The following is a 17,662-nucleotide window of genomic DNA, read 5'->3' as shown; positions in this document are numbered from 1 at the left end:
CACAGATGATGTCTCTTAATGTGTCTGCTGTAGATGGGGTGTACTCTGAGTATAACTGCAGTTATGAGGATATTTCAAACCACCTGAACCTGACCAAAAACAATGAGCTGTACTCCATGACCTGGCTTGTTCAAAACTACAAACAGCCCACTCGAGTATTGCTGGAAGTACTGCTCTATGCCATTCTGGATGTTATAAGGGGTTCAAGCTTTAAAATATTTGTAAATCTTTCAAATGACACTGATCATTTTGATCAAAATTGGACAGTTTGCATTTACTTCTACTTTAATTGGTTGCCAAATTCCTGCAGCCTTGTCTACTTGACAGACTGCCATAATAACTCTTGAGCATATTGTGTTATTGCAACCAAATTTTGAATGACTAATGCATGAATTAACTGAGATTGATCTGGCAAACTTTGATGGTGTTTCACTTATACTGCTCTACAAAGGCAGACAGCAGAAACTACAGAAACAAGAAACAATGACGTTTAGAAAAAATTGGTCCCGTCCCTGCCCAGTATTAGAGAAGGGTCTGGCTGCGACCTGTACGGGGCACAATGTGAGCATCCAATTAAACTGTCAAAACCCACAGTGGGGGACCGTGACAATAAGTTAACATCCAGTATAGTACAGCCTTCAGTCCAATATGAGGCGGGATGCAGCAGAAGCAGCAGGTAGGTAATCACAGCTCAGTGCAGCTAAAGTTGAACATATGATGAATGTATGTACACAAATAAGTAATATTAAAAACATAAAAAAAGAAAAGTTATTTATTGCAGCTGTTTAACAGGCTAGCTAGGTTAGATGCAGCGTCAATGTTAGTCTTGCGACAACAGTAAACTAACGTTAGCTTAGCCTGTCAGCATGGTGTTTGTGTGTGTGTGTGTGTGTGTGAGAGAGAGAGAGAGAGAGAGAGAGAGAGAGAGAGAGGGGTACTAAGCATGATGTTATTGCACAAATAAGTAAAATTAAAAACATTTTTAAGAAGTTATTTATTGCAACTGTTTAACATTAGCTAGGTTAGATGCAGCTAATCTTGTGAGGAGAAGAGTATCTCCTGGAAGAAATACTCCTTGAGGTGGTCCTGCAGGAAGGCAATGGAGCTCTCCTGACTTTGGCCCTGGTGTGCTCGCATTTCAGAGATGTGGTTGATACTGAGCATTTCAGGAGACAGAAACATGACTTTTCCTTCCTGAAAATATCCTATGTGTTGTCAGTTGTGTAGCTCACCACTTACAAGCGCACTACTGACTCTTGGAAGTACTAAAGCTACATACAGAACAGGTGACTTGCCACTCATACTTCAGCCAAAATATAAAGTTCACTAATAAGCATCTACATTTATAGCTGATTAGGTGTTCAGTCACTGAGAGGCGTCAACCTGCTCATTGGGAGCAGTTAGGGGCTCAATGTCTTGTTCAAGGACACTTTGACAGGCTGCCGGGAAGAGCTGGAATCAAACTGGGAACCTTCAGACTACCAGATGACTGCTCTATCTCCTGAGCCACTACTGTTGTAACGAATAATGTAAAAATGTGTTCACATGTTGCATTCATACACTGAAACAGTCATTATTAAATAGTGCACAACCGCTCCATATCCCAAAATGTTACATGGTTATTTTGCAGTTATTACACTCTGGGCCAAAGTATGAGCTCTGAACTTTTTTGGAACAAGCCTTTTAATCAATACTAGTCAATGTAGAGTTAAATAAGAAATGTCAGACTCTGAGACCTTACCAGTGTTGGCTATTACATCTCCCTGATGTGTCACCTACTACTTAAAAAGACAACTTCAATGACACAATAGACACTGAGTCATCCAAAACTTTTGTTTGTTGGTATCTGGATCTGATGTGGCATGTTGTGCTTCCTATAGGAACCCTTAGCCTTTTCTGCAACAATGATGAAGAGCAGACAAATCCAAACATACATCACAACCACAGATTCACAAGCTGTGTAATATTTAATGATAGAACCAGAACCTGATGAAGGAACTCTCTCTTCTCTTGCCTATGGACATTTCCTTTACGCACCTGCCTACAAGAAACTGAAGGTCTGCATGAGTCTTTACAGTTAAAAATCTTACAATACACCATTGATTGTGTGTATTGCTGGACTTTTCCCGATTTTGATATGCAACACATTTTCAAGGTGTCAAACATTCAAACAAGTTGCTAAAACATCACCAGCTTGTGCATCACTGATGTCTGCTATGACACCCAGCTTTATTGTTATAGTTATCATTATATTTTATAGCAGCATTTAACCCTTCAGATGAGTAAGCAAGTGGCTGATTCATTTGTGAATACACAAGTAGTTAAAGAGTAACAAAATTTTGTTTGTGGGTCCCCAGGGGCGTGCGTTAACAATCTCATTACCTGTCATACACACTATATTCTTTAATGCCAATGAGTCATATCCACATGTTATTGTAGCAGTGACACCAGGATACGAGCCAAAACATATTGGAGAAATGATGGCTTGATGGCAATCATTGAGAAAAGCTGTAACAGCTTCTCAAACCCAGACTGTATCAAGCCAAGGTGATAACTTGTACATGTTACACCTGAGTGAATAAATTGTCCTGCCACAAAGTACATCAGTACAGTGACAGCCACCTCAAACAGTACAATACGGATCCCTATCTGATATTTCTGAGGTTCCTGCCATGTTATGGCCTAAACATAAGAACCATGTGGGATTAGTAAGGTCTGTTCCGCCTCACCAAGTGACACTCAACACTAAGCTAAGCTGCCTATGATTAAACAATATCATTTGTTCCAGAAAGCAATAGAAGGAACTGAAATAGTGATTTGGTCACTAATAAATCAAGGCGTATTGGTTCAAACCACTAGTCCTTGCAACACTCCTGTTCCAAAACCAGGCGATCCGGATCAATGGCAATTTTTACCAATTATGCCAGACACTAATTTGATTCTTGCATCACTGCCTTCGAACTTCATGCACTATGCAGTCATTTACCTCTGTTCAGCATTCTTTTTTCGCTGATAGCTTCTCCATTGGGGGAAGCTTGTCGTTCTGACTCCATCTTGTTCCTGCAAAGACTGACTGAGCGACGTTGCAGGGCCTCATCGGCAAAGCTGCAGTTTTGTCTACCTGAAGTGACATACTTACGACATATTCTAAAGAAGCTTTCCATGAACTGAAACATGCACTCTCCGAAGCCGTAGTCCGTGGCCTGCCAGCTTATCTTCAGCTGATTCACCTGCACGTACATGAGAGGGATGGCTGTGCTACAGGCATCCTGATGCAGGAACATGGGTGTCATTGCCAGTCTGTTGCATATTACTCATCTTGGCTTTGGCCTATGGTCCTTGGCATTCCAGGTAGCCTCAGATAAGGGGCTTCAGTTGCCGCCATGATTGAGAAATCTCCCATTACACTAGATAGGGACTATGTGGTGCAACGTACTTAAAATGATAAAGGCACTTGCAAATGACAGGGTAATAGAACATGTAAACCATACTTTGGGGTTTCACTTGAATTCTTTAATATGCTCTGCTACTCAGCATATGACGGCAGCAGACATCAATACCGAATTCTGATCTGATTCTCTACACTGACAGTTCAGCATGTAGACCATCTGACAACAAATACCTTGCTGGCTATGCCAATTTGAATGACTGGGGAGTGATAGAAGATCGAGCATTATCCAATGGAACCTCAGCACAAGCAACTAAAATGTACGCATTTACAAGAGCCAGTGGTCTGAGAGTCCAGGGCATAGTAGATATTTGTACTCATGTATCTGCTGACCCTGGGGGTCCACTGACTTACCACTGACTCTCCAAAGAACTGTAGATGTATCTGTAGTACCAGTGGAGAATTGAAAGGACCATATATACTAACTGACCCTTATCTGTCACATACTGAGACTGCTCACCAAGATAGGGCAGGAGTCAATAAGGAGGCAATAAGCCATATATTTGAATATACAAGTCAGGCATCCATAAACCTAGTCCTCCATAGATGTGAAAAAGGGTTACATGAGTAACATGTAACTGACAAACCTGAACAGACTTTTCAAAAGAGAAGGTGGGAAATAATTGAAGTTAGAGTAGGATTTATCACTGTTTCTACTAATCACCTGCGGTTATTGGTTATAGAATTATCCAATTGAGCGAGAGAAGATAGAAAACACCCTCAGCTAGCACTCGATTGAAAATTAAAAGACTAGGTAGAACTGCATTAGTAGGTAGCCCCGATCTGGGTGTATTCTTCTTGATCACCACGTTAATTGTGTCACCACCGTTGTGGTTCATAGAATAACTCCAGGAGCCAGAAAATAGTACACACCTGAAGAGCATCACTACTGCTATTCAAGCTACTTAGCATAATATAATAATAATAATAGTTTGGATTTGATGTATGATGACCTCTGAGGGTTTGAAGATTGGGTTCCACCGGGTAATATCTTTGATGAAATGATGAATGAAGATGAAAATGTTTAAAAAACCATGACATGTTGGGAAAAAACATAATAGAGAACTGGTGTATCCTTTTGTATGTGAACTAAGAGGTAAACATCATTCTCTAACTGCAGATCATAGTTTTGAATTTTGACACTATTTATTAAGGGATTACATTAATGAAGTGGCAATTGTGATGAACACAATGCTCGATGTGACAAGAGGGCATGAAATAATGTGTGCCCTGGAAAATATGTTCAAGCTTGATACTTAAATCAGTCACACCTGAGATTAGTTGTAAATTTGTAAATAAATGTAAATTGTAGTCACTACATCAATAGTGGAAGCAAGAAATTTATAGCTTTTGGTTTGATAGCAAAATTGATCTGCCCACATGCAGCTGAGTGTCATGGGTGTTGGCAGTTCCTGGCACTATTATTGGATTACATGTGTTTCCTCAGACTAATGAGATTAAATAGGAATAAATTAACAAATAAAAGACAGAAGGACATTGGTCATAAAATCTGACCAGCCCTCTTCCAGTACAAGGAAGTGATATCACTCCTACAAACATTTCTAGATAGCACAGAGAGGACAGAGATGCTCATTAACTGTGTAGACCTCTCACAGACATGATGCTTGCAAGTTTCTTTCTGCTCCTCCTCACAGGTAAGTTCAGTGCAGATTTACTCTAAGAAATGTCCTGCTGTTTGGTTAAATGCTAAATGTATTAATTTCTGTAGCTTGTAACATTTCTGTTGTAATCCCTAATTCCATGGGGGTAAATGGGATTTGGTTGAGATTCTCACAGTGTGAAAAATTAAATAAAAAAAATTTATAGCAGCATCTCTTTTCCAAAAACATTGTCCTGAAAACTTTTCACAGTGTGAGGTGGATAATCTAAAGAGGATGCGATTCACGGAAAGAGACGCTGCTGTTGATTTCTTAAATTGCCATTTTACTTTACAGTTCAGTGATCTCCACAAACAAAATCACATTCACCTCCATTGTTTTAGGGTTGAGGCAAAGATCTTGGAGATGAATATCTTAAAACCAGTTAAAACCAAAACTATCTGAATGGCTGAGAAAATATTGTAAATTTAGTGAACTGACCCTCATTAGTTTTTTCAAATTGGCATGTTTTACAATTGAATTATGTCTTTGTGGGTATATTTATTATATTAAAGAATTTTTTCAAAAGATAATACTCAAGAGATTTTAAAATTGTGTTTGGGAGAGTTAGGTTTGATTTCAGGACATGTTTTTGGGCAACATATTGTATAGCAGATGGATCTCAAATTGAAATGGGTTTAAATGACTGCAAATTGCTCACATTTGATGAGAGTCCTGCTAACGACCATCTCATAATGGCCTTTTAGTGACTACAGTCACTGGATATGACTGCAGATATTTTTGAGTTTCCATGGTTTGAAAATGAATTTATAATCAGTTTATACCCACAGAAACAAATGCTGGTGATTTCCTTTAAGAGCACATAACAGAAACTCTGGTGTTCAGACAAACAAGCTCTGATTTAAAAGCACATTTCTTTCCTTTTAAGAATTAACTCTCTGACAGAGAATGTGTCTTGGTATTCTTGCAGTAGATGGGGCGTCCTCTGAGGATAACTGCAGTTATCAGCATCTTTTTAAGCACCTGAGTCTGTCCAGTGAAAAAGATCTGTACACCATGTCCCGGCCTGTTAAACACTACAATACAACTTTGACAGTAACACTGGAAGTGCTAATCTATGCCATCCTAGATGTGGTAAGCCTTAAATTTTCTTTTTTTTGTTTGTTTTTTAATGATAATTATTATTTCCACTGCCAATGAGGGTTTTTTGTCTGTAAACATGCTGATTGTCAGATGGCAGATCTGGATCCAAATTCCTAAACATTTCCAAGTGCTAAAGTAACAAATTTGATTCCTCAAAAATATGCGATATGAAGTCTGATGTGTGTGAACTTGTTGTAATTTATATTAACAGTGTATGTCCTATGATGTATGGTCAGCTATGTTAATTGTGCTGCTGGGAAGATTTTCAGATACTCTGTATTTCTTTGTTCATAGAAAGAGACTGACCAGACCTTCATTCCTTACGTTTGGATTTTTACGGTGAGTTCTCGCTGAGGAAGACTGAACAATACTAACTGAACTTTGGCAGAACCTCTAATTATTTCCTTTAAATTGCTTCTTTTCATTCATTCTTTCTTTCTCTCACTCATTTATTTTATCTGTTATAAAAATTATGATTACACTGTGTATGAGTGTTACTGTTTTACCTAGATCATGATGAATTGTTCCTGTCTTGTACTGCGAACTCTGCAACATCAGCAGACTCATCAGCTGAGGTTAAAGGAAGTTCAGCATTATATTTGTAAAGAGGAAGATGTAGAAATTAAAATTCGTTGGAGACAGGATGAGACATGTAATCTGGGGGTCAGTTGGGCAAGATGGCTCCTGGACAGGAGAACTGAAAATAGACATGATGTTATCTATAGTCTGTATTTGATAGATTAAGAAAAGAACTGTAACGCCCACTTAAGGTGTATAAAAACTCGTTGTAGGCGCTCCTCGAGGAGCCTTTTTCTTTGTAACCTCATCCTGTGTGTTGCATTGTGAAACGCTCCTTCTTGTACAAGAAAATAAATTCTGTTAAATTTTGATACTTCGGCTCCGGTCTCTATTGTTTAATGGTCATTACGAAGAAATTCTTTTAACATTACCCCTTGTCCTTACTTTCTGATTTCCTGTTTTTCTGTGTAGAGCTGGAAGAATGAACACATTACATGGAATTCAAGTGACTTTTGTGGACTTGATCGTATAACAGTTCCTGCTGACATTTTGTGGAAGCCAGATCTCACTATTGAAGAGATGTGAGTATCCACTCACACTTACAGATCCACATACACTCACAACAGTAATTGGTGACAGAGCAGTTTATTATAGTTTAGAGAGTTTATATACAATAATATATGTATAGTATTTTCACCAGTCCATGACTGCATAAGGTTGGAGCTCATTGAGTCTGAGGATGTAGGCAGATAACCTTCAGATAGTGAAGCTAGCAGCTAGCGCCAAAAAAAAACTTAAAAAATGGATCCAAGTGCAATCCAAGTGGATTTTGAAAATCGAAAAAGAAAAAAAACAACAACAAAAAAACTAACCTTCAGAGGCAGACCAGGAGGCTGCAGCAACTCCAGCTGCAGTTGTGACAGAAACAGACAGCAGCGAAGCAGCAGCAGCAGCAAAAACAGCCAATACAACAGTTACTGGCCCTTTCAGATATACTAATGTTAGTCTCAATGAACATGAAACTCATGGTCCACACTGCACTAATCATGTCTCGGGTGATTTGGGCACTGAAAAACCAAGTTATTTTAGCAAAGTTCCCTACTCGGCTGTTTTTGGGCGAAAAAACAATCTTTTACAAACACCACGTATTCATCCTGTGATTGGCTGTTATATTCCATTTAAGCAGACGTTGTACTCTAAAACCCTTGTCAGAAGGTTCAGTTACCTGCATCACCTTCAGACACCACTTTTAAGGCATTTTCAAACCTGCATTGTTTAGTCCGGATGAATCAGACTCTAGTGACTGCAGTTAAACTTTCCAAAGATTGCACATCAGCTGTCAATATTTTCTTAAATGCATTTTTTGCACACAAGTAATTAAAAAAGAAATACAGTGTAATTTAATTCAAGGTTCTTCTTAAATGCAAATATGTTCCCTTATTCTCTGTATTTCTTCCATTACCAACTGTAGATACCCAATAAGCATATTTTAATATGTTCAAAATATTTACTAAATGTTGGAACAAGCAGATATTTGATATTGTCACGCAGTGTGGAACATGTCTTCTATATTTAAAGAAACATGAAGGTAAATTAGAGATAGTTAATTCCCTCATTCTGTAGATTAAGTTACATTTTATAGTATAATCATATGGTATGTGAAATTTAGTTTGAAGCATAAAGCGTTTGCCATAATGCGCATGTATGTGTGTGTGTGTGTTTGTTCTCATACAGGACAGAAAAGGACAAGACCCCTCCAAGTCCTTATCTCACTATTGAATCTAATGGTATCGTTGAATGTAGGAGCCATGAGGTGTTAGTAAGCACCTGCAGGATGCAAGTTCACAAATTCCCCTTCGACATTCAGACCTGTAACCTCTCGTTCAAGTCTGTCGTTCACAATGGTGAGGTTGTGACTTGTTATGTTTAAAAGTTTCTATTTGGTCTATACCTTCATCTAAGTTATTTATGTGTTACTTCCTTGTTGACCTGCTAACAGGCCTTACTGTTTTATTTTATTTCCCATCTCAGTTGAGGAATTGGATCTTCAGACTCAACTCGGTGCTTCAACGGCCACAGCGTGGTCTCATGGCTTGATGCAGACCCAGCACGAGTGGCTGTTAATCAACCAGATAGTCACCAATACAACAGTCAACAGATTTGCCTTCGAGCAAAGCATGATTGTTTACACTGTACGTATTTCTGGATACAGACACACAGTGGTGGAAACTATTTTCCACCTCTGTGTGTTACTCTTAAGTAAGTACATGTACTTTTACTTTGGTTACATTTTACTGCTAATACTTGTTTCCTTAAGCAAAAATCTAGATGTAGACTTTCTACCCCTCCACTTCTATTGCTACTTTTACTTTCTGTTTTTATATTAAGAGTTTTGAGGACATTTCCTTCCTTATAAAACATTTGCAAAACCTTTTTTAAGACTATTTTAAATCCTGCATTGTTTACATCCTTGTTTACTCGCTTGCAGTCCCTGCTTTTTTTAGCACATCACTGTGTTTCTTGGCTCATTGCTAATTCCCTTCTTAACTATGCTAACTGCCTGGTTAACTATTTGCCTTCAAGAACTCTGCAATCATCTGCCGCTGGTTTATTGGAGATTCCCAGCAAAAGTCAAAAGAAAATCGGGGATACAGCCTTTGTCAAATATGCCCCAAAACTATGGAACACACTACCACTAGATATCAGGGAAGCCAGCTTGCTAAATATTTGTAAAAGAAAGCTAAAAATATATATAAAATATATAAATTATCTCTTCATTCTAGCCTTTCACTAGCTTTCAGTCTGTTTCACGCTTATGCACTACTGCACTTCTTTTAAAATGTTGAATTTTACTTGATTTTTATACATTCTATGTATTCTATGTTTTTATTTTACTATTTTTATTATTGTTAAAGATGTATTTTATTTAATGTGTCAGTGGGTTCTATCTTCCATCTTATGTTATGTACTCTAGGTCTCTTTATTTTATTCTCCATTATTTTATTATCAGGTGGGTTTTATTTTCCATCTTATGTGACATGAGTGCTGAGGTTAGTGGTTGGTAGGTTTGAGAAAAAAGACTGTGATATGTGTTTTTAAATCCACAGCACAGTTAAGACCCACAGTGAGGTTAAACCCGCGGGAAGACGTTCTGTGGTAAGCTGAAAGAAGCTTATTTCGCTTAATCAGGACCGGTGGTGAGTCTGTGTCTGTTGGGAAAAGGGAGGTTCTGTTATGCTTATGGCTTCAGAGACCTAGGCGCCGATTTATAGATTGTGTACACATGGTGAATACCTCTGAGTTTTCGCGTATTATCTCAAATTACCACCACTGAAGTAAGCATTCCATGTATTTTATTTTCCATCTTATGTTACATGAGTGCTGACATCTGTAATTGGTAGGTTTGAGAAAAAAGACTGTGGTGTCTGTTATTTAACCCCACAGCACCACTACAGGTGTTTCTTTTTCCCCAGGGCAGCTTCAGGTTGTGCCCAATCTATGAGATCTAGGCGCTGATTTACAGATTATGTACACATGGTGAATACTTCTGAGTTTTTGCGTATTGTCACAAATTACCACCACTGAAGTAAACATTCTATGTATCGTATTTTCACTTTATTTTATCTTATGTTTGTTTACATTATCAAAGGGGTTTCATTCCATATTATGTACATTTACTTGTTTTTACGTTAATTTTATGTCTTTTATGTCTTTTTTGGCACTTGGTGCATGTAATTTCTTTTGTTGTAAAGCACTTTTACCTGTTTTTTTGTTTTGTTTTTTGTATGAAAGGTGCTATACAAAAAAAGTTATTATTATTATTATTATTATTATTATTGTTATTATTATTATTACTATTGAGGTCAGAAATTCCACAGGGTACGTAAGTAAATAATCTGAAGGCTTCTTCCACCACTGCAGACATCAGCTGACTGGGGTGGATTACCTTGTTGTTTCAACCTAGGAACTACACAGATGTTTCCGTTGCTTTTGTCAAAACTATAGTAGTAGGATCTGACCTCAAAATGTCATTTCACAGATCAAAATGAAGAGGCGATCAATCCTCTACATTGTCAACTTCTTGCTGCCCATCCTGTTCTTCTTGTGTCTGGACTTGGCCTCCTTCCTGATCTCAGACAGCGGGGGCGAGAAGCTGAGCTTCAAGGTCACTGTGCTGCTCGCTGTCACTGTGATGCAGCTTATTCTCAATGAAATTCTGCCTTCCTCATCAGACAAGCCTCCACTTATAGGTAAGAAAGTTCAGAGTCTTTCCTTTATTGGACTGTACCTCAAACCCTGTCTCCTAGAAATTACATTTATATAATACTAAATTGTTTTCCTAATTATATTGTGTTGACAAACATAATCGCTGCCTGAATTATGTTCAGAGGCAAAGTGTGTTTTTACGAATGAAGTAAGCACTACATTTGTAAACCACACTTGTGGGGTGGTGGTGTGGTGGGGTGGGGTGGGGTGGTAGATGGTGTAGATGGTGGGTGGACAAGACGCAGGACTCTGGCACCAGAGACCAGTGTTCACATCCTGAGGCCTGTGTGTGGTTAGGTTTAGGCAACAAAAGCACTTTGGTTGAGGTTTGTGAAAGACTGTGGTTTCGTTTAACATGTGCTTCAAGTCATTGCTGACTTCTTTTCTGTATTAAGCCAAAACCATCTTTCCTAATCCAAGTGTTGCCAGTGCCTAAACATAACCGTACAATGTTTAATATTGCTGTAGTACTACCTGCAGATATTGTAATGTAAGATCAGCACTTAACTCGTATGTTCAGTATCAACATTTTTGCAACTTGCCAAATATGTCAATTAACAACATTTTCTCATGTTGAGAGAAAACATAATTCAACATTAGCATTACGTTTCTGGCTAAATGTTTTTGCTGTTGCAATTTAATGATGTATGAACGTAATTTCTGAAAGACAGGCTTGGTACTATGTGCAGGAACTGCACATACTGACCCAGTGAGTAGTGATTTGTCTGCATTAATGATGCTGCTTGCTCCTCTCAGCGGTCTACTGCATGGGGGTTTTTGGTTTGATGCTGCTCAGCCTCCTGGAGACCATTGTTGTGATGTATCTGATGGAGAAAGACTCTGAATCCCGAGACAACAAGGCAGACAGAGACCAAAGCCTGACTGAGGACTGTGGGGACAAACATGGCAAAGGTAACATTGATAGAGGTACAGTACATTTTGTAGGAGATCCCCAAAGACAAAGGAAGACAGCAGCCTGTTGCAGTTTGTGTGTTAAGTCGACATTTGTGCCTGCACCTCAATACAATGTAGTTGATTGCAATTTAGTTTGTGGTGCTCACAGCATTTAAAAAAAACCCCAAAACATATATATATATATATATATATATATATATATATATATATATATACAACATTTATTAAAATTAAACAGCACCATCTCTTCTGAGAAACAGTCAATGTATAATCTACAGGATATACTGTTTACAGTTTTTGTTGGTTGAAGAGATAGAAACAGTCCACAGTCATATCTGTGGAAATTCTATTCAATTGTATTGAGGTGAAGGCGAAAATCTCACAGATGGATAAAAAGTTGGCAATTGCTTACTATGTTCAAACTAAGCTACGTTTGAACTAACACATAGATGTTGCTACAGGCTGCTGGTTGGTTTGTGCAGAGATATAGGAGCTACTCTGTTACATTTTTACTGTTATTGTGATGTCTATCATTTTCCGAATGCGCTGAAACAGGTACATTTACAAATTATAATACATACTAATTATGCATTGAATATGCTCCAACCATCATTTATGCCTACTATGTAATTTCAGAGGAGAGGAAATGGACTTGTGCATGCATCTCTGATGTATCTGCTGATGAAACTCCATCTGAACTGCTGAAGGTAAGAATTATGTTGCACTTTAAAGGGCTGATTACAAAAAGACATTTTCTCAGGGTAATGGTACTCTATCTAGCCATGCAAATAGTTTTGGTTCTACTTTTTGAGATTTCCATCTCAGAGGTTTTTACCCTGATACTACAGTAGCTGAGAGCTCAGCGCACTCAAACTTGAAAACATATGCAAATGGACAAAACTCATCCAAATATCCTCACCATTTTGACAATGAATGCATGACATGTAGGAAAAAAATATGCAAATAACTAAATTCAACCAAATTAAGAAAACACATTCAATGTATGAACACATGTGGCATAAAGAAACACAATACAGCTACATAAAACACAAGCAAATGGTTAAATTGAAAGCAACAGAACTGAGAACAACACAAAAGACATGTCCAGAGTGTACTGTCCATAAATTAATGAATTGATCTACTAAGTATTGTGTGTGTATCCAAAGCCTGATATATCTTATTCCTCCATGAAATAGACCTCAGTTGTTGTCCGAAAACTATTAAATACATGTGAATGAGCCACACCGTTGCACTGGGTGACATGTTCCTTCACCATGAAGAGTACGGGCACGTTAGTTTGTTTAGAAACTGCTCCAAAGAGTAACAACAGTGGTGATGTTTTCATTCTCCGGAGAGCAGTTCTGTGTATGGCAGACAGAGCTTTGCTAGCTTGTTGTGCTACATATCATAAGCTCATGACTTTGTACTGAAGTTCTTTGAGAAATTTGCAATGTACAATGTACGGAGTTCAGCTCATTTACATGTTTTTAATAGTTTTTGGACAACAACAGAGGCCTGCAGCACAGAGGAATAAGATATATTTGGCTCTGAACATGAGATTTGTGTCATTTATTGGTGATTGGATGTTTCTTGCCAAAATGCACTTTGGGGGTCAACATTTTTATGTACACAGTCTTGTACCTTTGACTTTTTATTAAAGAACCTGATATTTTGTAACACAGTTGTTAATCTTTTGATTTAACTGTCAGAGTTTCATGTTGATTGAAGCTGTAGAAGCACTCCAACTGTGAGTCACATAACATTGTCTGTGGGAAAAATGAATACAATTTTTACTTCAAGGGTGTCCGAAATAGCTCGTCCTACTTCACAACTCTATACATTGTACACAAAAATCTGAATGTCAAATGTAGCAGCTGGCAATGTTATTTGGTTCATGATTGTGTTAATTAACCACAGTCTCTTTAACAACTTCTGCAGGTAAGCAGCAGCCAACTGACAGAGGAGTCCCATGCCTCTGAAAAGCTCTCAGATGATCTGAGGGAGGTGGTGAAAACACTGGCTCTGCTCCTCAACAGCAGCAAGGAAGAAGTAGAGCCCGGCTACTGGACCAGAATGGCTAAAACAATCAACAGAGTTTTCTTCATTTTCTACATCATAGCTGCCAGTCTGTTTTTAGTCACTATGTTTTTCAAATGGAATACTACAAATTAAGAAATACCAAGCGCTAAATAATGAAACACATGATTGAGTTATAGTCCTCTTTATTACAACTAGTAAGGCTTACCGTCATGTGACTTCAATTACTGAGATACGAAATTACAACCTAGAAAACATTTCCCTGTATGCATGCTTTTCACATGGACACAAACCTACTATGTTTGTGTTCACCCCTGTTGTTCAGCTTCATTAGTCTGTAGAAAACAAAAAAGATCTCTTGTTGGTCTTTGCAGGCCATTTAGGGGTCACACTGGCTTGTTATGTGAGGCTTCAGCCGTCCAAATTAGTCAAATCAAGTGGGTATATTCCTAAATTAACGTGCGTTAATAAAAAATACCCTTTTTTGTTTCCCTGTTGAGCTGAAGAGAAGGGATAATTACAAAAAAAAGGAAAATTGTACTAAAAAGACTAACTTTTGAAGATAACCACTTGATTCGACCAATTTGAACAGCTGAAGCCTCAAGCTTTAGATAAACTTTTCAATACATTTTGGCACAGAAGGAAGATTTTGTACCCTATAATTTAAATTGAAAGCACATTAGGAAGGGATCTTTTAATGGACAGGAATGATTACAGTGAGAAAACCTGTTTCAACTACCATATGTGGACCAAACTATTGTTTTAAAAAGGGACATAACATGCTCTCTGAGATTTTCTGTCATTTATATACTGCTATAATATCGGATGTCTATGTTAAACAAAGATCAAAGATCCATAACATAAGGTGAACATATGTAAAATACTTCCTGAAAGTCAAAAACCAGGGCTTCAGTCTACTCTGAATGCTTTGTTTGCCATGTTACCTCTATTTCCCCATTGAACTGATGTCAGATTGTTTGCCCACAAACAGCCATAGTCTTTGTTGCTAAGGATGTTCCATGGTATTGTTCACATTGTCCATTCACATATTTCGGATTGGATTTTGTCTCAAACATGTGCAGATGTATTTGAAAGGATTCCATTCTGGGTAAAGAAGGAGAAAAAGAAATGAAATCCTACTGGTATTGTTTGTTTATGTAGCATCCCGAGTGGCTGGAAGTTGGCCGTGATGCTTCTTCCACGAGCTGGCCAATCAGAATGGAGTGGGCTCATGTGCCTTAAAGAGACAGGAACTAAAACAGCCTGTTTCAGACAGAGGCTGAACTGAGGGGCTCTATAAAGGGACAGTATAACTTAAATATGGAGGCGTTTTTGAACTGTAAATAATCCAAAAATATTACAGCAGAGCCCCAGAACATAAATATAGACCGATAAATGTGCATGATATGTCCCCATTAAGATCTCACATCTCTATATAAACTGTATGTAGTCCTTCAGTAGTGTTGTTTACATGTACTCAGTATCAGCCTGTGACACTAGTCTCGTTGTATTATGAAGTTTAATTGAATTTATTATGTCTTTGATATGTAATATGTATCAAAAATGTATCAAAAAAGGAAGCAAGTAAGTGTTAACAAACAGGTAGCAGTATAACATGAGTAACACTGTTTCATTGTTTTTGTTTGCTTATCCATTTAACAAAGCATGAGGCAGCATAGGCCACAGGATCACTTTCAGAAGACATGTAAATGTGTATCTATATGGGTTGAGTAATTTCATGTTCTCTTCTGTGGTGTTCTTCCAAATCTACATTTGCATTTGTATTTAATTAAATTATATTATTAATATGATGAAATAACAGTTCTGTTATATTGTTCTGAAAACATGTAGTTGTGTTTGTAATGGAGAAATAAACAGTAAAAAATAAACTTTTGTGGGTTTTCATTACCTTTAATCAAAATGTTTGATGGGAAATGATGGTGGGGTGGGGCAAAAAGAGTAATGGGACAAAAAAAAACCCATGTCAGAGGAAATAATAATTATAATTGAAAAATTAAAACACGTTAAAGCTTTAACCACTACAGGGATACCAGTGTAGGATGTTTGTAGTTTTTAACAGGGCAGGTCAAGAAGTACAGTTGATTGTTTCTGGTCAGGTTCCGGTGGTTTAAAACATCGTGATAACAGCAGATCCTCAGCTGGAATAAAACCAGGGAGAGTACTGTATATTGTATGCGTTTTAAACACTAAGCCACCAGGACCTCTTCCTTAAAATGTGTGATTTCTTTACTAAATCATAACATATTTCTTTCAAATTAGCTGAGTTTCCCCAAAACCTTTCCACATGCTCCCTGGAAACTGCAGAGGTACACCCTGGGGTACACAGACCTCTGGTTAGCAATCACTGTCTTTGACCGCTGATATATCAAAAAAAGGGTTGGTCATTCGCTTTCCCCAGCCCTCTTCCAGTGTAAGGCAGTGGTATTTTTACTTCACTGTTATATTTCCACACAGCACAGAGAACACACTTCTCACAGACTTTGGATTCTCTCTGGTTCTGCTCTGATGATGCTCGTTGGCTTCTGCTCATCCTCAGCGTCTGTTCACAATTAAGTCTGGAGTAAGGTGGACAATGTTTCTGTTGATTTTTTTTGTTGATTTAATGCTTCAAGCTGTGAGCACCACAAAGGATATTTCATCCACCTTCATGGTACTGGGATAGAGGCAGAAGTCCTACTGACAAATAGGACTTCCTTTTCTCTGACCATTTAACTTATCACAAATTACTTATTTAATGAAAGAGGGGCATACCACTGGAAATAGGAGAATGTTTGCTAACGGCTTTTTAAATTGCTGCAGCTCAATCAGATCTTCAGAGTAAGTGCTGATTGTGCTGATTTAACAACATGTACTTGGTGGTATATTGCAGATGGATCTCAAATAGATTACTGTAAAAATGCCCACATTTTAAAATAATTTAGAGGAGACATGAACTGATACTCTACATGGCTGCCATCACAACGCCCATCTTGTGACCACAAGCTCCGGATATTATTGCAGATATTTGTGATAATGGACTGATATTGAAAGACTGATAAAAGATTCATAAACTTAATATTAACAAATGGAGAGGCATTGGATAACTAGGCAAACATAAGGGCTCTAAAGTTATAATTTCATACCTTTTTTCTGTATTTCATTCAGTTGAAGACTTTTTAAGGTAATCCTTTCATAGAGAATGTGATGCATTTAGTTGCAACACGTGGTGTTCAGGTCAAGTTGTAGGAGTATTGGGTAAGAGTGCCAGAAAAGGCCTTTGATGTCTGAGGAATACAACAAGATGTGGTAGGTTAAACCACCAGCACTGGACCAGATATCTGGGGAAAAAACAACTAGAGCAGATAACATGTTGCAAGTGTTAACATTATAGGGAAAATAAACAAGAAGAAGACGATAACATGTTTGCAAACATGAGCATTATATAGTAGTGAGGAGTGGAATGGAAAATCCCTAAAGTTTGCTGATTCATGGGAAGCCATCATAGTATCAGATGATGGAAATTCCCCAGAATTTGAAAAATAGGAGGTACCCTAGAGTGTCTGCTTCATAAACCTGTGGAGGACCTGAAGATTCACTGGCCAATCTGAAAGATTTTTTCCATGACATTAATTGGCGAGCCAGTCAGGAGGGGCACAGGGCCTGGGGTCCTGGAGAAGAGGTGTCTACTAACCAGAAACAAAGATGGCCACAAATA

At 38.0% G+C, this 17,662-nt stretch overlaps 1 protein-coding gene across 2 annotated transcripts; it reads left to right on the top strand.

Annotated features, from left to right (window-relative positions):
• Positions 1-15,774, top strand: LOC121886741 (5-hydroxytryptamine receptor 3A-like). 2 transcript variants are annotated; one of them, XM_042396984.1, is made up of 10 exons: positions 1-676; positions 6,038-6,201; positions 6,505-6,549; positions 7,201-7,310; positions 8,464-8,633; positions 8,761-8,921; positions 10,769-10,979; positions 11,752-11,907; positions 12,547-12,617; positions 13,849-15,774. In XM_042396984.1, exons 1-10 carry the CDS (start codon positions 649-651, stop codon positions 14,080-14,082), a joined length of 1,350 nt encoding a protein of 449 aa, XP_042252918.1. In that variant the 5' UTR covers positions 1-648; the 3' UTR covers positions 14,083-15,774. The 2 variants fall into 2 exon arrangements, with proteins under 2 accessions (XP_042252918.1, XP_042252917.1); XM_042396983.1 differs by lacking the exon at positions 1-676 and adding an exon at positions 4,330-5,103.
• Positions 15,775-17,662: the final 1,888 nt, after the last annotated feature.

This window comes from Thunnus maccoyii, chromosome 20 (genome assembly GCF_910596095.1).
Source record: "Thunnus maccoyii chromosome 20, fThuMac1.1, whole genome shotgun sequence".
Lineage (NCBI taxonomy): Eukaryota > Metazoa > Chordata > Actinopteri > Scombriformes > Scombridae > Thunnus > Thunnus maccoyii.
This window is presented reverse-complemented; position numbering and strand designations above follow the sequence as displayed.